This window comes from Topomyia yanbarensis, chromosome 3, assembly GCF_030247195.1.
Source record: "Topomyia yanbarensis strain Yona2022 chromosome 3, ASM3024719v1, whole genome shotgun sequence".
In the NCBI taxonomy this organism is placed as follows: Eukaryota; Metazoa; Arthropoda; class Insecta; order Diptera; family Culicidae; genus Topomyia; species Topomyia yanbarensis.
This window is the reverse complement of record NC_080672.1, coordinates 87077804-87102499: the sequence shown is the minus strand read 5'-3', so window position 1 is coordinate 87102499 and position 24696 is coordinate 87077804. Positions and strand designations below refer to the sequence as shown.

The window sequence follows — 24696 nt, the reverse complement described above, 5'->3', positions numbered from 1 at the left end:
TTTATTTGAGTATAACCTTAACATGTCCGTCTTACCCCCAGTTCCCCTATTGTACAAGGAACATTTCAAAATCGAAATTTCGGACCCCCTCCGAAATTTTTTTCTGGATCCGCTCCTGAAACGGGTTATACGAAGCAAGTATTGGGTAGACCATTTTAAATTTTTTTATGCACCATTAGCCATATTTCATTTTACAGCAAAGATATTTAAGACATCTTGCAATGAACAGAAATTAAATTCATTTCGAATATCGGATCGCTTGACAAGAAAGTTAGCACCTGATTCCGACGCATTTTCAATCAATCGGATTCGCTTGATTTTCAAAACTGCTCGAATCAGACTAGGCATCTATATCGTAGGAAGAAAGCGCCTGCAGAGCAGGCAACCGAGTAACAAACCATACATCTAAGAATGAACCAACTGAATGATAACGTGTCGGCTACATGCAACAATGGCACAAGTCTAAATTTTCACTCTCTAAGATTTTGATGGAGATTAGTATAATGTTTAGTACAAAAACCTATTTTAATCCACCTAGCGGTGCAATTGTGCCTTTCTCAATCATGAATCACGAGAATGTGTGCGTTGTTTATATTAATTAAAAGCTCTTAAATGCATATATTACATTTTATTATTATACATCACGCGACAAAAAAATTTTTTCGGGATAACATAAAATCTCGACGTTTCATGCATTTTAAAGATGTTTGGCATCAAAAATACGAATTCGATTTCTGAAATTTCATGGGGTCCCCCCTTTGAAAAAAAATTTTGAGTTCCGGCTTATATGGAAATTTCATATGTGACCGGACGGTTTAGTTTATATTTCCGGACCCATATAAGCGATCCGTACGAAATTTCATAGACATCTGGGGACTAAGTTTGTAAAAATCGGCCCAACCATTTCCGGGAAACTGATGTGAGTTCGTAAATTTTGAAAGATGGCCGCTTTTCCCGGGCACTTCCGGAACCGTCTATGGTGGTCAATGTAGTCAACGAAAGTTGGTTGGCCGTCGGTGACCTAGAACAGCAAATTGAAGTTGTTTGAGAGACATTTTAGCGAAATTTTTACCTTTTTTGCTTTCATCGGAGTATCGGTTTGAATCACAATTTGCTATGCGATCGCACGCCACAACCTGTAACTCCGGAACCGGAAGTCGGATCGGGATGAAATTAAATAGCCATTTACGGGGACGCAATTCCTTTCATTTGAGGCCAAGTTTAGTCGAATCGGTCTAGCCATCTTCGAGAAACCGATGTGACTGTTATTCTGAATTTAGATACTTCCGCCGGGGCTTCCGGAACCGATGATGGTGGCCAATGTGGCCAAATAGACTTTGAATGGATGTTCGCTTAGGCAGTGTTGTTATCCTTTCAGCTGGAAAAGGTCAGTTATGTTTCCTGTATTCAAAAAAGGAGATCGGCGAAATGCTGAAAATTACAGAGGAATTACATCGTTGTGTGCTCTCTGCATACAGTCAAAGCTACATTTCTCCTGATCAACAAGGATTAATCCCAAAAAGATCAACCTCCACGAATCTCGCTCAGTTTGCTTCATACTGCTTGCGTAACATGGACGCTGGTGCTCAGATCGACACTGTACATACCGACTTTAAATCAGCATTTGACAGAGTTGATCACGCAATACTTCTGAAACGGTTGAAATTATTAGGAGTGTCTTTTGATCTGATTCGTTGGCTCGAATCATATCTGAGAGATCGAACACTTGTAGTAAAAATTGGATGTGTGTTCTCTGCCCCATTTTCGAACAACTCGGGTGTTCCTCAAGGAAGTAATTAGGGCCCACTCTTATTCACACTCTCGATCAATGATCTAGCAACAGTATTACCACCGGGTTGTCATATATTCTACGCTGATGATGTTAAATTATACATGATCGTCAAGTGCATCAGGGATTGCTTAGCTTTACAACAGCTCTTGGACACTTTCAATGACTGGTACTCCTTAAACTTGCTTACAATTAGTATTCATAAGTGCAGTGTAATATCGTACCATCGCAAGCACAAACCAATTTCATACGACTACTGTATTGGAGAACAGCGTCTTGAGCGTGTACTACAAGTGTGTGACCTTGGAGTCACTTTGGATTCTGCACTCACTTTCCGACCTCATTTCGACTATATTATTAACAAGGCAAACCGCCAGATGGGATTCATGTTTAAAATTTCTAATGAATTTAATGACCCTCTCTGTCTCCGTTCACATTACTGCGCATTGGTACGGTCAATATTGGAATCTAACTCCGTAATATGGTGTCCGTATCAAGCAACATGGATAGCAAGAATTGAAGCAATTCAAAGAAAATTCATTCGACGCCTTCCGTGACAGGACCCTATTAATCTTCCGCCATACGAAGACCGCTGTAGATTATTAGGTCTACACACGCTTGAAGCGAGAAGGAGAGTAGCCCAAGCTGTTTTTGTCGCTAAGATTTTTCTAGGAGAGTTAGATACGCCGGAATTGTTGGGTCTCCTCATCTATGCACCGAAACGTGTACTCCGTCAAAGAAGCTTTTTGCTGTTGGAACACAGGAACTCCCTTTATGATAGCCATGATCCAACTCGCTTCATGTCTGCCACATTCAACGAAGTGTTTGCGGATTTCGATTTCAACGTGTCATTTACTACCTTTAAAAACCGGCTATTGAGTAGTTTCTGACTTACCAGATATTTCCTGACGACATTTTAATCTGTATTTGCTGCTTTTGTTTATATTTTTTTTACATTGTTTATTTTATTGTATTAGTTTGTTTTTCTTGTATTTATTTCTGTATTAATTGTGTATTGTGTATTCATTTGAAAAGATATGGGGTTTTTATGCCAATTTGAGTATAGTTAATGTTTCACTCAAATTGGCTTTTCCCCATCCCTTCATATTCATTAAGACCAACTAGGTCAGATGAAAAATAAATAAATAAATAAATAAATAAATAATTAGCATAAGAACTTAATTACAAGTAATGCAAGTGGAGAAAGGACTCCGGAGTAAATTTCTAGGCATCGCATTAACGTCGAGAGATGCAGGTAAGTGGAATTGATGAATGTATTTGTTACTATTATTAAAAAGGCGAACGGTTATTTTTCATATTTGGTCTTTGCGTAAAAAGTACTCAAATTTGACATTTTCGTACCGTAACTCAAGACCAGGACAGAAAATATTCGAACCGAACCTATGTTCGAATACTTTCAAAGCGCGAAGCTTTGCGTTACTGGTTCGTATTCACAAGCTTCGCATCACAATCGCTTACCATCGTAATTGCGGACATTTGGGCGATACTTTTGCATGCTCTTCGGCGAGGACAAATGAAGCTTCTTGTTCATTTCATTGATGTTCGGAAAGATATGTAAAAGCTTTTGCGTAGTTTTCGACGAACACGAGCTAAGCTCTTGGTTCGTGTGATCGATATTTTTGAAACAGTTACACGGAGCTTCGAAGCGATGTTCGCGAACACAGAAAAAAGATTACCTCGAAGTATTTCAGAATCGCGAACACCGAAGGATTATATCAATTTAGCATCGCGAGGGCCATCGCTAACATGTTCGCTGGACGATATTAGTTTTCTTTATTCAAATACATACCTACTAGTTATGCAAAAAAAGTATATTCTAGACAGAGGCCTTGTATTAAGGGTGGAATAGGTGAAAAATAATTGTGACAATGTGTAGCTTATGGATGCTGGGGTTAACTGAAAAGTGACGTAACAAGTTTATTTAAGATACCCTACTGATATATTACCAGTAGGGATAAAATCAAGATTTCGTGACAGGGCGGGGATAAATTTTCAAATGAAATAAATTAGGGCTAGAAAATGAAGTTAAACACAATGTACACAACGTATTGAGTGGCTCGCTTATCTTAGTCATGTTCCTGTGTCAGTTTCTTGAGGATCCAGTTATGTCAGTTTCTTGAGGATAAAGATATCGATATCCATTCAAAGGAAAAAATCGATTATCAGTTAAATAAATAACGTCATGATGTGTATGATGAATCCTAGAAATAAATAGGGAATGTCAATAAACTCGACCATTCCCGATTCATATTTGGCAGTTCTGGTCTTGTTTTCGACTAACAATAAAACCATTTTGATTCAGAAGTATGTTTTAGAAGGGCGCATGTTTTTTCGTGCACTTATTTAAAAAAACGCTTTGAATCCATCTACCAGTGTGATGAGACATTTTTATAACTGTTTTCGAATATTATATCGGTTGAGAACTTTTAGAACATAATATTTCGAGAAATTTTGAAAGTGAAATTAAATCAGTTGTAAAGTTATAGAAAATAGCCTTTTAAAATGAACGGACAATCGAATTATTACTAATACTTTATGAATACATTATCTAAGTTCTTCATTCAATGCAATATGTATGCAAAAAGTTAAAAACTGGATTTCCCTTGAGAACTGGGCCAAAAAATCGAAAAAAATGTGTTGGCGATCCGAGAACTAGAACAGAAATTGTAACCCTTGGACCTCTGAAGTGCATGCGTACAAAATGCTATAGTCTAATGTTTGTTTTCATTCATTTCATTTAATAATTTTCAGTTGAGCAATTCTGTCGCAAACTGCATTGTGGAGCGAGGGTCATAACTTCCTAAATTTAAGTGTTCCTATTAATTTAGTACACTCTCTTTAACATAAACTACTCTAACGAATGAACGAATGGGAGTAGGTTCGATAAATTTTGAAAGAAGCCGTTAAATCAACCACTTAACCACTTACACCACCGCAAAATTAAAAAAAATCGAAATTGATCTTGATTGATTTTATTATTCCATATCAACATTTGAATAGGGCTAATAAGATTTGTGAACAAACTTTTGTTTTGCTGATTTCTCTTAACATTTGAAACATTTGAAATCGGTTCTACCAAGGGCAAAGATGTTGATTCATGTGTATTTTTCATAAAATTCAACTCTGTAGCGGAAAAATGAGCGAAATAAGTTTGTTTACAAAAGTCTCATTAGCCCTTTTGAAGAATTACTATTGTATTGATCTTAAATATGATGCTTCAAAATAATATATCAAAATATGGAATGCGACAAAAAGCGAATAATAATGGAAAGACAGTATTCGAAAAAGTTCGAGTTTAGAACGACTTTCATTCTACTTGGAGTTATTTATTTCGCTTCTCATTTTCCGAGATTTCCCTTACATAAAGCATTTCGGCTATAACTGATTCAAAAAAAAATACAGGGGGCCCTAAAGATTTCTTTCTTTTATTTTTTATTAGTAAAAGTCAAATAAGGGAAGATTACATCATGGAGAAGATAAACCAAATTTTGTCCTTTTCAGAATTGTTTTTGGATTTCCAACAAAAAAAATCACTAGAACATTGTTTGTAAGTTCTTTGCGTTTCTCCATCAGTAATTAGTTAACAAATACAATACAAACAAGTTGGAATATCCTTCTCATTATTAATCACAAAACACATGTACAGGAGTCAGGAAAAAAATTTCATAAAAGTGGAACATGTAATAAGTTTGACATTTCATTTATTAAGTGAACAGGTTCTGTCGAAAATGTTTGAAAATAAATATTTTGTCTCTTGTGATTAGGTAATCAACCAATAAACTTATAAAACAATATTATAAAAATCATTTGGAAGCTTTCCTCTTGGTTTGGTACAGATGCCAAGAAATTATAATTCAATTAATGACAATAATAATGGATTCAAGTATGTAGGTATTTGTTAATAAATTCATTTGGTAAAATTAAAAATAACGTTTAACACATAAATCATCGCATATTATTGAGTGAATATGACTAGCCGATTTAGGAATGTTGCGCAAGAACGTTAGAAACCGCAACAAGTTGAAAACAAAGGCCAACGGACTACGCCTAACTACCCCTCAGTGGATGCAAATAACTGAAGTTCGCCGTCTAACTGAACTCAGACGTCAGCAGTGAGATTCCATCCGAAAATTGTTCTTTTTAGGAAGAATTTGTTTTAGATAGGGAGATTATTAAGAGAGGGGTAATGGTTCTAGCGTTAAAAAACACTATTTGCGATTTTTTTTAGAAAATTTGGGCGAAGCGAATTGATCAGAACTTTTGTACATTATAATGTATCATTTCATCCAAAAGAGTCATTTCACCAAAAAACATTTTTTCACGCTGAAACCCTTACCCCCTTAAACATACTTTATACATCTTCACCTAAACTCCTTGGCAGGGAAAATATATTCCGATTGAAGAAGAAAAGACGAGTTTGCAATCAAAGTAGCTAGTAAACATAATTGTATTCCGAAAAAAAGAATTTGAATTTCACTACCACTACGCTCATTCAAACTCGTGGCTCATAAATTGGTAAGGTATGCGACGCACCTAATCCCTAAATACTAAATTATAATCTTAAAATAATCCATTTTATTTATACTCAAAATAAGATTTACAGTTTATGATTTTAAGACAGATAGTCACGTAGCGAACATGTTCGAGGTGGCCTCATGATGCTGATGCTTGAAGCGATATAAAACTTCGATGTTCGCGATTCTCAAATAAACGAGGCATTCGCTTTATATGTGTTCACCGAATATCGCTTCGAAACTCTGTGGAAATGTTCCAAAAACGCAAAAACAACGAGCCAAGAGCTTACCTCGTGTTCGACGATGTGTGCTTCTAAGGTTAATGTAAACTTTTTCGAACATTGTAAAGAGCGAACTAGATGCGAAGCTCGCTTCGTCCGAGCAGAGATAAGTTTTACCCCTAAATGTTCGCAGCGATTGTGTCAAACTCATCGATTGCATGTGGTATGCTTGAGAAGGTGCTTCGTGAAGCTTCGAACAGTAATCAATTCATTTTTCGAAATTTTCCTGCCCTGTGCACTGTTTTAATTACGCTGAAAAACAATATTCGAAAAAGGATTCGCTTTCTAGATAGCCGCTCTCCCAATCAAGTGGTACAACGATAACGTCGCCAAATAATTAGGCGTGTTTCGAAATTCAACATTGCTCAACAATTGGTCATTGATGACCAAATTGTTGAGTTAAACATGGCCGCCGCGATTTTTTTCGGTGAGCAAAAGAGAAAGTTTTGCTCTGTTGTGATACAAAACTTCGGATGCAACATTGCACGTTGGAGAGCTGCGACACCCATTCCCCTCTCGCTGCTGAGCGGCAAAGAGAAACTAAAATAAGCTGTTACCAGTGATGCCACATTTTATATTATTTAGCGGGAATAAAAAAAATCGCACTACTTTTTCAGAAAATTTGTACCGAAATTTACAGCAATAAGTTAATGTAAACGTTTTGCTAGTTGAATAATATTTGGTTAATTTGGGTGTTTTATACATCAAACTTTCCAATCTCACTTTATTTTTCCGTCAATAATAAATAAAAAAACACTGAGTTCTTAGTGCAAAAATCATTTGTTCTATTGTTAAGGTTTCAATAATAAGTTCATTCGCCAGCAAACCATTTGTTTGGAGTAGTCAAATTACAAAATATATTTGTATTACACACCAAAGAAAAACAGTTTCCGTAAATTTATATATCCTATATACACTCTCAATATTACTAGGTATTAGAAATGTCAAATAAAACTATTGTTTTACCATTTTATCTCCAAAAATATGTACCATGCTGTAGTTTCCTTAGACATCATTTTAATCTGTACCTATACAATTCAAATAATCTGCAATAATAGAAACATCTGTACTTTTGGTAGCACTGCGCGGTACGCATACAGATCTGTCAATCGCGCTTCTCATTCGTTCTTGAAATGATGGTGGGGGCATGCAGTCGGCTGAAATAAATTCCCATTCTCACAACATGTGGTCGGCACCCAGGCATGCTATCTCTTTCGCTTCTTTTACCTGTTGTATAAGCTTCTTTCAAGAATGCGTGTACCACCGTCAACGAAGTTTTGGCGTCAGTGTGCTCTTGGGCTCGCATCTGGTAGGATGGTTGCTAATTGATGCGCGCAGTTGTATGATAAATAGGGCATTCAAGTTTTCATTGCGCTCAAATACAGTTTTTCACTATTCTCGGGTTATTTTTGCTATTATCAGTTTCTCGGTGATGGTTTGGCCGATTATCACAAATGCCTCAAATTAAAGGTATGTTTTCCTGCTACAAAAATTCGTACGGATCCGTTGTATGGTTCCGGATAGGGTTCGTCGCGGTGCGGATGTGGGCGGTAAATGGATTGTCCGCACCGCAACCGCAAAAAAAATAATAAAACCGCACCGCTTACCGCAACCGTACTTTATCCACCGCACCGCGCGGTAATGCGGTAAAACTTTTGTATTTTTAAAATTAGTGTTGAAAAATCGTACATTTGTGTAACCATATATAATAAAATGTTATTCTTATTCACACGAAATTTAACTTTAAGAGACTCCTCAGAATGTAATGCTCATGAAAAAATCAACTTTTGCATTTTCTATTAATAAAATTTCGTACATTTTAAGGCAAACATTATACATTCAAAAACGTTCTACTGCAGTAATAGGAAAACTTATTTTAGCAACCCTTCGGTTAATTGAAAAATGTGGAATAAAAATGTAATAAGAAATGAAGTTGCTTGGTAAAGTCAAAATACCAGTACTTCTATATAGTAGCGCATATATTCCAATACAGTGAAATACATAAAAACGATTCATAATTCCACGATTTCCAACAGAAATCGGGAGAAGTGATGCACTTTTAAATTGTATTTAAGGGTAAAAATTTATTGTATTTAAATGATCTAATAATTTTGTCTCTATTTGGATCTTGCATTTTATGTATTTTTTTATTTCGATTATAGAGGTTTTAACCTTAAGGTCATTCGCCTCTTCGGGTTAGAAAAATCTTTTATGAAAAATTTCTAACCCTATGTGCGGGGTCGGGACTCGAACCCAGGTGCGCTGCGTACAAGGCAATCGATTTACCAATACGCTAGGCCCACCCCACTTTTTATGTATTTGAAATGGTTAGTTTGTGATGTTTTACTTAGAAGTATAAAATAACTAGTCCAAAATATGTCGTAAAAATAATAGCGTCAAAATATTTCGGACACAGCTAGATTTTCTTTCATTATAGCAGCCTGTTTATCAATTTAGAATAATCAAAATTATCACTTCATCAATTATTTTTTGCGGTGCGGTTGCGGTAAAACCGCGCGGTAAAAACTCTTTCCCGCACCGCATCTGCGGGAAAAAGTGTCTCACCGCACCGCAGATTTTACGTTGCGGGTGCGGTAAATACCACGCGGTTGCGGTAATTACCGCAACCGCGACGAACCCTAGTTCCGGAAATATAAACTGTTAATCGTCCGGTCACATGAAATTCCCATAGAAGATGGAACTAAAAAATTCAAAGAAATCGAATTTGAATTTGGGATGACAAATATCTTTAAAATGCATGAAACATCGAGATTTTAACCAAACCATTTTTGGTGTTTAGATCATATGGGCATCCTTCCTATACATTATGCGAACATTATCCTGTTTCTCCTATCAGCTGATCAAGACGACCCAGCTCAAACCGCTGATTACTGGTTCAAGTTATCGATTTGGTCTTTTCTTTTACAAAATTTTAGAACTCGAATATTGATTTCTTGTATATAGTTGTCATGTCATGTATAATGAAAATGTATTACACTCAGGTTTTTTTTACGCGGGGGATACGTACCGCGTTAATTGGAAAATCCGCGTAAAAAGCCGCGTTAATTCGAAAATCCTCGTAAAAAAACCGCGTTAATTCGAAAGTTCGCCTAAAAAAACTCTCAACACAAGACTTAGAATATTTTTAAAAGTTTTTTTTTGCACGGATTTCGCAATTAATACGGTTTTTGCAAAAATAAGTCCTTTTGAATGCAAAAGACTTAGACTTTTTCCTACAAAAATGCTGAGTTCTTTTAAATCCAAAGAACTTAGAAGAATTTTGGCAGTTTGCGCGGATTTCGCAATTATCTCGTTTTTTGCAAACAAAATATGTCTAGTCCTTTTGAATGCAACAGACTTAGAAGATTTTCGGAAAGATGGAAGAGACGGGTCTGGACTCCTTATGTCCCGCACCTCAACAATATGGGTATTTTCTGAATGGTCTTGACGAGTAGGTGCCAGAAATTGATATTTGACGCTATTTTGAAATCCAAGATGGCAACTTCCGGTTTAGAGAAATTCGCTGTAACCCAATCAATATAGGTATTTTCGGAATGGTGTTAACGAGCAGGTGCCAGGAATAAATAAATAAATAAATCAGCATCTTCAGCCCAAGGTTGTCCATGAAAAATTGATTTTGGAAGCCATTTTGAAATCCAAGATGGTGATTTCCGGCTTAGCGAGATTCTCTACAACTTAACCAATATGAATATTTTCAGAATGGTTTTTAACGAGCAGGAGACGAATGTCGATGTTTGACGTCATTTTGAAATTCTAGATGGCGACTTCCGGTTAACCGAAATTCCTGAATGGAAAATCTGGGCGATCATCCAAAACATCCTCGAATATAAGATCTAATCATAAACCAGCGAAATGTAAAATATTTTTATGTGTGTATCCTGAAGAGTGCGGTGAGAATGGAAATGAGAGAAGAAAGAGATGTATGTAATGTGAGTTGGGGTTTTATTTGATTCAAATTAAACACATTGCTAAAATTCAACTGCTTTATTAAAGCTATTTGTACATCCCATACTCATTGGGTTATAGCGAATTTCGCTAAACCGGAAGTCGCTATCTTAGATTTGAAAATGGCGTCAAAATCAATTTCTGGTACCTACTTCAAGACCATTCCAAAAATATCCATATTGTTGAATTGCGGGCAATAAGGAATCTTCCAGACCCGCGTCTTCCAGCTTTCTGAAAATCTTTTGTCTTTTGCATTCATCGTAAGACTAAAACAAAATGGCCGCCAGCATAAAATATTACCGCTACAAAGCTTGGCATGGCAGATCGGGACGATCGCATTGTATTCAGCTGAATGTCATAGGTAAGACGTGCTCCTGTGATCAAATTCTCAAATTTTGGTCTACGTGGTTTATGAATGGCCCCTTGTCTTTCTGGTCGTGACAATTTGGTGTATACAGTGCTACCCAGCGGTGAAAACACGACCCATGGGCTTTTCCCATGTAAATTATCAAAAACGGTTCACCAGAAGTTGCAATCTTGGTTTTCAGAATTGCATCCAAAATCGATCTCTGGTATTTACTCGTAAAGCCTGTTCCGAAAATACCCATATTGATTAGATTAGAGAGAATTAAGCATTTGCCACAAAGATGGGTTAAAATAAATAAAAACAATTGAGGCGAACGTTTCAGTGGCATTCAATTTTTGAACCACAATATAAAATTAATTCACTTCGTAAATATTCTATGGGCATACTTTTTCGATCGATCTGATTCTTTCTATAACACTCAGCAAATGATCAAAAAACTTTTAAGCAGGTTTTCACTTGTTCAACAAATATTTTGGTTGTAGTACAGAACCTACGAATCAATTGTCGACAACCGACCAGTGACGGCAACCGACCAGTTTCCCCTACTTACTACGAAACTATATGAAGTGAAACAAAGAGAAAAATATTAGCCTTCGTTAGGTGTAACATTTTTGTAACAATTAATTCAAAATTATTTTAAGCCATATTTAAATGTTTTTGAAACCAAATTGTTTGTTAGAAATTCAGAGTTTGGTAAATAATGTCTTTGATGCGGTTGGCCAACACGAATCGGTGCCGAAGTGGATCATGTGTGGTCTCAATAATACTGTACAAAGATAATGTGGTCAATCGCTAAAACTGATTCAAAACCTTTATAATAATTTTTAAAGCATGTAGAAAATCACAACTAAAATAATATTGAAACTTCATGAATCCAGTACTAAAACTTAGAGTTTTTTCGGAAGCATTTTTAGTAGATTTACTGATATTAATATATACTGGTGACTGGATTAAAGTCCATATAAGTTCTAGAATATGAATTGACCAATTTTACACAAACTCGAATTCAAATTCCAATTAGTTCCAATTAAAGTTAAAAAATTCCTTTCGACAAAAACAACACCGCATTTAATGTAAAATTTGTGAATTTTACATTCATCAAGCAGTGACCGCTGGCTTATTCTTTGTTCTGGAACTCTGTGGACTCTCGAAAGTATTTTCAAAATAGCATTGCAACTATTGCGCTTTTTATCTGTTTTGCCTATACAACTTCAAGGCACCGAAGAGAGGCAGTAAAGCAGTTTTTGCATGTCGCTAAATATTGTATTTAAACACTAAAGTGTGTTTTTAACTACGCATGAGACCTCAATATATTTCACATTCTCGTGTTCGATGATTTTTTTAAGACTGGTCAGAAAACGTAGAAAAACATCTATGGTCCCTTAAGTGATTGGTATACATCAGCAACATTGAACGTATTATTGTTTGAATTATTTTCCAACAGTAAATATGCTGTTTGTTTAGGCTTAGGTGCTTTTCTGATCTAACAGGTAGGGTGATAATAGAAACAAGGAGAAAATCTGCTCATTACCTTATATTTTCATAAAAATATACAGGCATTTTCCAACGTCAACGAAATAAGCAGATTGGAAGCTACACCATTAATTTTGTTCTACCGACTCCCACTTTTTCCGTACCTTTTACCAAGTTTTATGCAGCCGAGCTAACCAAGATCTCAGTACAAGTGACGTTTGTTTAGCTGAAACTCGGAAAATATATTACTGAAAATCAGTAAATTGAAGCCACGTTGCTGAACTATCAATTGAAAAAATTAACTGACCGTTCAGCTGTGCGGAAAACACCGAACTGAAGATGAGATATTCAAATTTTGAATCTTCAAAAGCGCGAACAATTTTGAAGAAACTACTTACCACCGAATCAAACTTAAATTATAAATGCTAATAACAGTTTTGGTTTCATCTCAATTAATGCCTGAAGCATTGAGACGAGTACATATAGACCTTTTTAGTAGACCCAACACGAAAAAAACTCAAATAGCTATATAATTAGCTGTAGGAAGCTAAAAAATGCATTTAAAGTATAGTCCATAAAGGAAGAGTATTCTGATTGCAATTGAAAAGCAAGATAGTGAACTTGTTCTTTGTTTATTGTCTTATTTTCAGAGTGCGCAACTAGTGTTTAGGATAAGCAATTTATTAATTAAAATGTACATAAGATGCGCATAAGTTACCCAGGCCGAAAATAGGAAAAAACGACAGGCGCAAGTCCAATCATTTTCTAAACTGCTCACTCGACTGACACGCAGAAGTGAAACTTATTCACCAGCAATTCAATACTAGCGCATGCCAAATAACTGGTGTATTGGTATGTGTACTTTAAAAGTCTCTTTCCTCTCGACGCCGTTTGTTGACCAAATCATCGGCCCTCACCGTACGATGGATTGTTGAGCTGTCTGATGTGATGATCTCTCTCTCGCACAACATAATCAAGCTTTGTTTATGTTGCACACTGGTGTCACAGCGCGTCGCTTTACTCTCCCGCAACAAAAAGTCATCAAAATACCGATGAGTTGTTGGTGGATTTCAGAACGCGGCTATTGTAACGCAAAACAGGTATTTAGGCGTTTGACTTCATATCACTACGCATATTCGTAAGTGCTCGAAAAGCAGCGCTTTTAAAACATCCTAAATGTAAGCAATACACATTACACCCATCACTGCATGTTCGTCATTGCGTACAACATTACTGTTTGTTTGCAGCGGTACAGTTGTCCATCCTGCATACTGTACCGCATGGAAACGCCGTGAATGCTACGTAATATGCAAGCTTGTATGCAACCTGTGGGCGCAAGGCTGATTTTGATTCAAATATCAATTACGAAGCAAAAAATTATGCAGCGCGCATAGTTTGAAAAGCAAGCATGTTTTATGTTCGCGATTGTTGAACATTTAACATAGGGAACGGTGAATTTTACCAATATTTTCATAATTAACTTTGAGATAGATGATCTTTTTGTACATAACAGAAAAAAATGCAGCTTGTTAATATAGATTATACAGGCATATTTCTAAAACAACACGTGGAAGTATACTATAAGTTTAAGTGATCAAACGACCTGGATCGAACAGACAACCCGTAAATTGTCCTGCATGTTCCAATACACTGATTTTCTCTTCCACACCAACACACAGCTTAGCAGAAGATTTAGCAGACTTTGGCTTCAAAAATTTTGATTTCTCAAGAATATTTGAAAGGAAAATTATTTAAGTCATTCATTCTCTTCATCCGTTTTTTAACGGTGTCCCACATTCGTTTAGTCACCTTACTATTTTAATTATAATGAACATATTGAAAGATCGTGAAATAATTTCACTGAACTCGACAAACAATCGAACAAAACTTAATTTTCTCATACCCATTAAAAACCCCAAAAACCCCGCACTCACCCGCTCTGTTGATTCTCCAGTGAGGAAAACTCCTCCTCCACTTCCCCGATCGGTGGTAGCAGCGTTGTCGACCAGTGGAAGTTAAAGTACGCCTCCGATGGGCCACCGTCCACAATTTCCGGCGGTCCGAGCTTTTCACCGTCCTCGTCGCTGTAGTTATCGAAACCGCCGAGATCGTCATCGCACTGCCTCTGCTGCCGTTCCCTTTCCATCTGGGAAGGTTCGTAAATTTTTTCCTCCTCTTCGTCGCTGGAACTTTCGAAATAGTTTTCCATTTCACCCACCCGGTTGGCGACAATTTTGATGCACTTTTTCACCATCACGGATTGGTCGGCCGGTGACGGAACCAGCTGATTGTCGTTATTTTCATTTGCTTTTACATCTTCGATCGTTACGATTGTTGGCTGCGGTGGAGGGGGTGTTGATTTTAAGGGACTGGAAACTTTCGGATGAAAATCGATCAATCGAGGAAGGTTTTCATTGCTACTAGCACTTCGAAGGGGTTGCTTGTCCTCTTTCGAAGGCTCACCGGTGCTGTTGGTACCGGCAGGGGTTAAGGCACACTCGTGAATGACTTCGGTGGCTTCCTGTAGCCAGCTGTGAATGGTGTTGAACTCATGAGGCAGATGGGGTGGAATTGGCGGTAGTTGAGCAATTTTCGGCGATTTTTGACGTGGTGGCGGAATAACGTTGGCTGCTGGAGCAGCCCGCTTCTTCAGTTCCACTGCAGCGGTACCGGCTTGACGCGGCAGAGGTTGTGGGGGAGCCTTTAAATCAATGTTTTCGTACACGATCGGTTCATGTTTGCTGCTGGAGGTAGTCACAGTGACGTTCTCGTACGGCTGAGGTTCCGTAACGGCTTGGATGGTAACGTTTTCGTAGTTTTGAGGTTGATGGTCACTGGCATGGATCACTATGTTTTCGTAATTTTTGTTCTCATCCACCTTGGCGATGGTGATGTTTTCGTATTCGTTCGAAAGCGGTTCGGGTCCCACTTCAAGCTGAACCACGTTCACTGCAGCAGGTTGAAAGGTGAACAAATTGTTTTCCAACTTATTTTCTAGGTTAAACTCTTTCTCCAAAAGCGTGAATGGCTTAAGGGCTTTCGCCAGTTCTAAACTGCTTGGGTTTGAAGAAATGGTGTAGTCCTCCGACGAAAGACTAGAACAGATTGAGTACTTATCTATGACTGTGGAAATTGTACTGGCAGTGTCGTCGGATTCACTGATAAGGTCACTAATATCATCTGAGAATAGGTTTGAGTATATCTCCGCACCGGGAGGGTGAATAATTTCTACGATTTGCTTCGTAGGCGGATCAACGATTTGCAGCTCCGCACTTTTTCTTTTGTTCAGTTTCCGCGGCGGTACTGGCGGCGGAGGTGGTGGAACACTTTTCCTCTCCGGAATATCTCCATTGTCATCGTAGAAATTTTGTACTTTTCCTTCACCATTCCGCACGAGCAGCTTAATGGCCAAATTACTCTCCTTCAAACACTTGACGCACTCGATTCGGGTCATCCGTGTCACACTGACTCCATCAATTTCAAGAATCTCATCGCCCTCCCTGAGGTAACCCCAACTGGCCTGCACTCTCGAAGCGGGACTATTCTCCGCACATGACTGAATAAACAGTCGCTGAATTTTCTCATTATTTTTCGTCCCTCCCTGAAACTTAAGCCCGAAGCCTAACCTTTCACCGGGCAGCCGGTACACCAGTACCACTTCTGGTTCGGTTCCTTCCACCGCTTGGCCATGGTTGATCGACAGCACCGTCACAAACTGTGAATCAACGGTTGCATTCGAATCCACCGACTGCGGCACGCCCCCTGTCGGCACTTCCTTGATGTCTACATTCGGTAGCTGACTGCCCTCTCCTTCTATTCCCAGGGTGGCAGGCTGATTATTATCAACCGATACGACGGTTACATATTTCTCCATGTTTTCACTTTTATTTCTCCCGCGCTACGACGAGCGCGCAGAGGCCAACCGTCACGATCTAGTTGCAGTTCAAAGGCACTGACTGACTGGCGGCGCTGGTAGCTGGCAGCTGGCATGCAGCAGCAAGACTAGCAACCGTGTTTGACGGTGAGTTTTTGTTTTCTTCGCTGGTTTCGGTGCAAGCTGCATCCAACTCCCGGCTTCACCCACTCGACGGCTGATGATTGCGCACTAAATGCTCATAAATTATTAATTAGATTGTTACATTTTTGGAATTCATCTCGTTCGACTGGTTTAGCCGTAGCTTGTGCCGTATAATTCAATTCACATTCACTGCTTATGGAGGTCGGCGATTAGATCAAACAGCAGCTTCCTGGTTGTTTTTCTTCTACAGCGAGCAATCTGGAAGAAAGTAGAGAGAGAATTGTTTTAGAAACGCAGGGCAGGCAAATTGAATCATTGGTGTGAGGTAGATAAATGATGGTACGTAGGAGAGATACCACTTTTCGGGGCAGAGAACTTTTCGAGAGTATCTGATATTTACCGTCAGAGATAAATTTAATGTCGCGGCAAAATACAAAGAAACAATAAATCGAAATTGTCCATTTTTTTTGGACTGGCAAGCAATCTGCAGCTGCGGAAAACGAAGGTAAATTTATATCACAATCGGGATTATGAACCAGGGAAGGGAACTTATCACAAAGAGTGCCCTCAAAACGTCGACTACCTCTTTAGACAACACTGTGGTTCTTGTTTTTTGCCTGATTTGATATCGTGCCGTTATGCAAAATCAATTTTTGAGTTGTATAGAGCTATCAAGATAAATTTTGTGCTCAAAGACTGCAATACGTCAAACTGTCCGGAACTTCAGTTAATAGAAAGATACTGAGCAATTACGAAGCTGCCGCTAAAAAATCAGATGTAGTTAAAAATGAAATGAAAATGTAATAAGAGTAAAAGAAAGCTGGGAAAGAAGCGCATGTGCATGCCTATTCCAATTGACCATGCACGACAATAGAGCTGACATAATACAATAATAATCGCCGAAAACCAAGTAACAATATACCAATAACATTTCATTTTTTTAAATATACTTCATTTACGATCTCATCACAACTATGTTTTTAAACGAATGAAATTCAAAAAAAATCCTTATTTTTAAATTAAAGAGCTTGAATGTGAGCAGTACCACGTTCCTGAGGTGATGAAACTGGACATAATGTGGCTTTGGAAAAGCCACATTTTGTTTTTTTTAATAAACATACAGCTTCGCTAACAAAAGGCTTTGAAATCAATTAATATTGCCGTGGCTTCAGATGATTTAGAATCAGGATGATTCATTTTCAAGGCTTGGCGTTTCTTGCTGCAAAATAGGGAATAACAATTCTTTCGTTGTTGAAGTGTCTATCGCCGTAATTTGTCTTTGTGTTTGACATTAATCTTCTTTAACCAAAACTGAAATCAACACCTCAGCGCTACCGTCAGCTACTATCATCGCGGGGCCCCTAAAATGCTGGGGCCCCTAACCCAGTCCCAGTGTGCCTATGCGTAATGATGGTACTGCCGGAGACAGAGCATGCAGTTTTACATCGACTGATCTTCAAAGTACACGGGAGTCTTGGCTCTAACATTCTCGAACTCTATAGTGTTCCATATTGTTTGTGAAAAAAGGATTTGTGGGCCACCAGAACTATCGAATCCAATAAGTACAAATTTTGTACATGTCGGAACTGAATTGCCGGAACGTAATATTTAATATCCAAGTGATTTTGTACAAATATCTCACTTCTCAACGAATAAACAAGTCACTTTCGAAATCGAAAGACTTTTATGTCAGTTCGATTAGACCTGTAAATGGTAAATACTCATCTGACGAAGATGAGGTAATCAACGGTCTTTTGACACACACTTTCCAGGCTGTACGGAGTCATATGGCACGAACTGGATACACGCAATGCTTAGCAAGCGATATCTGTGCTCTACGTCAAAACAAGTAGAGATGTCGGATGTCCTCAACGTTGTGTGCTGTCACCACTTCTATAGAACCTTGTTGCCGATAGCTTGTTGAGGAAACTCATTGAACTTAGGTTTCCGACATACGGGTTCGCCGGCGATTATTATATAATTATCACCGATATTTGCATTAACACTTTTTTTTTATTTGATACAGCCTACCCCTAATGTGTTGTTGGTTGTTGATGATTGTCGAACGTTCGTACCAAAAGATGCCCCGAATCCAAAGAAATTTGAGAAAGGTGTACAGGCATTATAAAAAACACTCACTTGACAGCTAGACAGAAAGATTTCAAAATGGTCGACTTAGTTATAGGTCTAGTTGGACTAAGCTGATAGTAATATACCAACACAAAATAATATCTAAGTGCGCATCAACTTTGCTTTCGTATGTTTTATTATTTTTATGTTTAAGTAGCCAATATAACATTAATGTTGCTCGGAATTCTCAAAATATTAGTACCTGTAGTACCTCATTGATTGTTTGTTTTCTGGGGAAAGTAAGGAGTAATTGGGCATTTATCCTCACTATCCCTAATGCTACATTCCCAAACTCCAAACAGGAAACCAGGTTAGTTGCTTCAAACAAACATGTCTCAGAAAAAACGGCGATGTAAGAATAGAAACTGGCATCATACGAACGGTTTAACAGTATTTAAAGAGTGGTACGATCAATAATTTTTCTACTCAACTTAAGGGAATTTTGTGTTGTGCAGTGATTTGGTTGTGACATTTCTCTCTTCAGTTGTAAAAATGGAATCGAAGCAAGAGGTGCAACGCACAGTGGGAAAAAATAGTTCTAAAACGCAACTGGATAGAGTGTTTTAAGGTAAAATGGCCTGAAAAATTTATTGTTGCTATTTACAACGACCGCACGGTAAGCTATCATGTTCATTTTGCACCGATTCCCCTTTTTGTTTGAGTTTATATTCAAGACTAACTATATAACCCGGAAGAAAGTAGAATGCGGCTCACCAAAATTAGTATTTCTTATGTAAAAAAATCGAAAAATCCACTGAAGATAGTTATAATAATCTCAAGAAACGTGTATACGCATTTTATTATTATTATTATTATTATTATTATTATTATTATTATTATTATTATTATTATTATTATTATTATTATTATTATTATTATTATTATTATTATTATTATTATTATTATTATTATTATTATTATTATTATTATTATTATTATTATTATTATTATTATTATTATTATTATTATTATTATTATTATTATTATTATTATTATTATTATTATTATTATTTATTTATCAATCAATTTTATCCCAATTCTTCTTCCATGAAGTTTGAAGTTAATTCTTGCTCTATATTTCAGGGAAAGGCCAAATACGATTATTAAAAAGTGGTAAATTTTATGTACAAATGGATAGGTTATCATTTGAATATAGTTAGAATTACCGCCCGAAACGTGTAAACCCGTTTTACCCCAATTCCTCCCGTAACTCAAGTATAAAGTTAGACATGGCTCTGATCAAAAGTAGTAACTCTTAGACAAAAATATCAGAGGATTCGATTGAAAATAGTTAAAATGACCGCAAGAAACGTTTCAAGAGAGGACTCACCAAAAGCAGTTTTTCTTATGCAAAATTGTCCAGAGAATCAATTGAACATACTTAGAATTACCGCACAAAGGTGTGTACCCCAACTCTTCCCATAATACAAGTGTGAAGTTGTACCTTATTCAACATTTCAGAATGAGGCTGAAAGATGCTGGTATTTTGCGTTAAATATTCCAGGTAATCGATTGAACATAGTTAGAATGTACCTCCATTTTACCACAATTCCTCCCATAACTCACGTAAAAAGCAAAACCTGGTCCCACGTTTCACAAAGAGGCAGAATCCGACTGATCAAAAGTTGTAATTTGTATGTAAAAATGCCGTGGAATCGAGTGAAGATGTTTATAATAATCACACGAAATGTGTAAACCCATTTTACCCCAACTCAATATTGAAGCTAATCCTGGGTGTATTTCTCGGAAAGGGTTTTCTTAAATAACAAATATTAGTATTGATATGGTCAAGGCTTCTGTCTGTCACGTTACATTTTTACGCATATTTCATAAGATAAGTCAGCAAAAACGATAAAACCAGATTCTATCACAACTGCACATTATTAAGGTCACTAAACCGCACATTTTTTTCCACAGAATGTTTTTTTTTTCTATCATGAGCCGTTTTCACTTTATTGTCATTTTGATACGTCTGTCACGTTACACGATTTTCGAGGAAGAATATGGCGAAATCAACGTCTGTCTACAGATAGGAAGACTGGATCGGAGTGAAATCAAAAGCCGGATGCCGCGTGGTGAGAGTTTCAAGCGGAACCAGTGGCGGATCCAGGGGTAGGGTCCCGAAAAATTTTGACTTCTTGAGAAATTTAAAAAAAAGTTTCTATTTTAAATTCGCTTTTAACTCCACATCATTCTAAACCAGATTCGACCAACAAAACTGATTTTAAATAAATGATGGGTATTTCATATGACGAATTTCGCGCCAACTCGAACAAATGTTGGCAGCACCCTCTCAGATTTTAATGAAACTTTCTGTACATGAAGACTTTGTCACAAAAAGCCACTTTGTTTTTTCAAAAATGATCTAGCCTGTCTTTTGAAAAGGGCCAAACTTTTTTTACCAATTTTTTTCAAATGGCTCTAGTCTAAAAATGACAAGTTCTACAAAAAATGTTGTAAGAGTGATTTTCACAAAATTAGTCAAATTTTGGAATAAAAATATTGGAAAAATTCTTCATTGACTCCTACACTGAAAAAAATCGATTTTAAAAATTTAAAGTCGATTTACAAAAAAAACCATTTTTGATTTGAAAGAAATTTTGTTCCAAGATTGGTAATTATGTTCCCTACCTACCGTCAAAAATTCAAGGCACTTTCAAAATAATTTGAAAAAAACTTTTCCTTGTCCAAACTGAATTTTTTTTTTCAGTGAGTTTTTATCGAAAATTAAACCAATGAAAATCATAATCATCTCAGAATCCATTTTCCAGCTCCTAGTTGCCTGATACATGCAAAAAGTATCAGTAACGAATTTGGTATATATTCATAACAAACTTGAATGAAGACTGGAAGATTGGAAGTTCGGAAGACTTGAAGACTGCAGTACATTTATTCCTCTCAAAACTGATAAATTTTATGAAACAATTGACAAACTTTTCTAAATGTTATTTTATGTCTGATGGAGCAGCAACACAATACAAAAATAAGCAAAACTTCGCAAGCTTGTGTAGATTCCAGTCAAAGTATGAGTTAAGCGCAGGATGGAATTTTGTGGCAGCACCCCATGGAAAAGGACCCTGTGATGCTATTAGTGGCACTTTCAGGCGAATGGTAAAAAGAACCAGTCCTGCTCGCGACTATGGAAATGCCATAACAACTCCCCGAGAGTTATATAACTGATAAAATATCACAAAATTAATTTTCTGCTACATATTCAATGAACAGTACAACAAAATATCAGAAGAACTCGAAGAGTTGTATAATAACGCCAAAATAATATCAATAAACTCAAAAATTCCACAGTTTTGTGCCTATTCCTGGTGGCAAAGTAAAGACGAAAACGTATTCTAATTCAGAGGATGAGCCAAAAATATATTCCTTGTTAAGAAGTAATACAAAATAGCATGCATGAAGATTTGAGCCAAATGTTAAATATAAAAATAAATAAATAAGTATGTAAAATTCAAAAGAAAGAAATGTCAAGAAAGTTTGAATTTAAGTAAACGAATAAAGCAATGATTTCATTACATCAAATTTATAATATTTTGGTAGTACATTTTTCAGTGAAATAAACAAGGATAAGTTTATAAAAATAAATTAATAATTGGCGGAGTTATGGCTTTTTCCTTTTTCATTTAAGAGGTTTGCGGTGATCACGATTGAAGACCAATAGATCATCTAAAATCCCAAAATTTAAAAAAAATCCATTAGTATATGAGTATTCCTCGTACCTTAGCGATTAGTTGAATAAATAATATATTTTTTCCTACATTCGAGAACGTTTTTAGTAAAAAAATCGCTGTTTTAATATGAAATTAAAAAGGAACCGTTAAAGTACGAGTTAAAGTTAATTACGATCAATCGAAAAAAAAAATGATTGAGTAGTTTTTCGGCAATCGTGATCACAGAAAAACCATTTTAGTAAGACGACATTTCGAAATAATCGAGTTTAAAATTTCAAATTACTACTGCTTTTGGTAGACGAACTTCCGAACTATTTCTCGGATCTCTATAAAAATTTGGGAAAACATTCTCAAGGAGTTTTTCTTTTTTATTCATTTCGATTATTTGATAGACACCAATGCGTTAGCTTGGCGGTGCCAAATTCTTTTGTTTTTACATTTTGGATATCTTAAAACTAGGAGGTTACAATGTTGGAATGTTTTTTACAATAGAGAAACAATTTTACAGCTATCCTAAGACTAGAAATACGATTCTATATACAAGAGAGGGGCAAAAGATTTTTTTTATGAAAAATTTTAAAACAAGCTATTCAGTTTGATATACAAGAGGGGGAGTAATAGTATTTTACGAAATATTTTACAGTTATCTTAAAACTAACAATGTAGTTTGGTATACAAAAGGGGGAACAAATATTTATGAGAAATTTCACAGATATCTTAAAACTAGGGATACGATTCTATTTAAAAGATGGAGGACAAGTGTTTCAATAAAGAGTAAAAATTGCAGCTATCTTAAAACTAGGAATACAGAATACAAATTTGATTTTTTTTTAACGAAGACTTATGCTTGGTCAAGATATTCAGAGTGGGGCTTATTTCCACATCAGTGTGACAGCAGTTGTACTTTCAGATAAAGTAATAAAAAAATTTCGATTTTATGAAAAATGAAAAAGTATTAACCTTTTAATAAAAATATGCTTAGTTGCTAAATTAGAGTATATCTTCTCATAAATTGAGTTTTATTGGATTCTGAGATGATTATGACTTTCATTGGTTTAGTTTTCTATAGAAATACACTGAAGAAAAAAATCAGTTTGAACAAGGTAAAGTTTTTTTTCAAATAACTTTTTTGCCTTGAAAGTGCCCAACTTGAATTTTTGACGGTAGGTAGGGGCCATATTTATCTATCTTGGAATAAAATTTCATCCAAATCAAAAATTGGTTTTTTTTGTAAATCGACATTAAATATTTAAAATCGATTTTTTTCAGTGTCGGAGTCAAGATTTTTTTCAAAATTTTTATTCGAAAATTTGACTAATTTTGTAAACACCACTCCTACAACATTTTTTGTGGCATTTGTCATTTTTAGACTATAGCTATTTGAAAAAAAAATAGTGAAAAAAGTTTGGCTCTTTTCAAAAGACAGTCTAGGTCATTTTTGGAAAAACAAAGCGTGCAAAGTGGCTTTTTGTGATAAAGTCTTCGTGTACAGAAAGTTTCATTAAAATCTGAGAGGGTGCTGCCAACTCTGAATACGATTTAGTACGAAATTCGTCATATTAGGTATCGTGCAATAAACAATTCAAAATCGAAATTTAGGACCCCCTCCGAAATTTTTCTCTGGATCCGCTCCTGAGCGGAACACCTACTTTTCTATCCTAGTGTACAACCGTGCATCTAGCTAAACAACGATTCGGACTGTCAACTTTAAAGACACGATAAGCAAAGCAAGTCGGACGGAGAACGATTGCGGAAGCTGTGCTTGTGAAACAGGATGACGAAACCTACGTCAAGATAAATTTTGAACAGCTGCCTGAACAGAAATATTATACATCGACTGGAAGAGGAAAAGTGGCAAATAATTTCAAACACATTAAGCTGTCGAAGTTTGCAAAGAAATACCTCGTGTGGCAGGCCATCTGTTCCAGTGGCTTGAAGAGCGACATTCACATCGCAACCGGGATCATCAACCAGGAAATTATTGTGCTGGATTGCCTGGAAAAACGGTTGCCTGGAGTGGTATGCAGCGAACAACGTCCAGGGGATGCCCAACAACATGAACCTTCCCAACACGCGCAGAGCTCCGCCCAATAGACAATATTGGGCAATCGACAAGCGGAACCTCGAGAAGACGCAAAATCCAATTGTCAGCGAGATGCAGCTCAAAGCGAACTGGCGTTCTGCGGTGAGGAAAGTGACTAAGGAGGCTTATTAAACTTGATGGAAGGAGTCAAATGAATGTCCCGGCGATTCGTATTCGCTAAATGAATGTCCCGGCGATTCGTATTCGCGATTCGTATTCGCTACGCTTCGGAAGCTTAAGCAAATATTTTTTCTTTATTCTGTATGAATTGAACTTGCAAAAAAAATATGACCTATTTGCACACATTCTTGTTTGGCCGATTTTTGAACACCCTTTAGGTTCGAAATTAGTTTTTGCCTAAAAAGTAGCAT

The 24696-nt window shown here is 36.6% G+C and overlaps 1 protein-coding gene across 6 annotated transcripts in view; it reads right to left on the bottom strand.

Annotated features, from left to right (window-relative positions):
- The window catches only part of LOC131689136 (uncharacterized), a 537510-nt gene that overhangs the window by 361800 nt on the left and 151014 nt on the right, over positions 1-24696 (bottom strand). For all 6 annotated transcript variants that reach the window (XM_058974004.1, XM_058973998.1, XM_058973999.1 and 3 more), the window contains one exon: positions 14346-16687. In XM_058974004.1, the coding sequence (XP_058829987.1) occupies positions 14346-16285 (1940 nt within the window). In that variant the 5' untranslated portion in view covers positions 16286-16687. The remainder of the gene's footprint in view (positions 1-14345; positions 16688-24696) is intronic.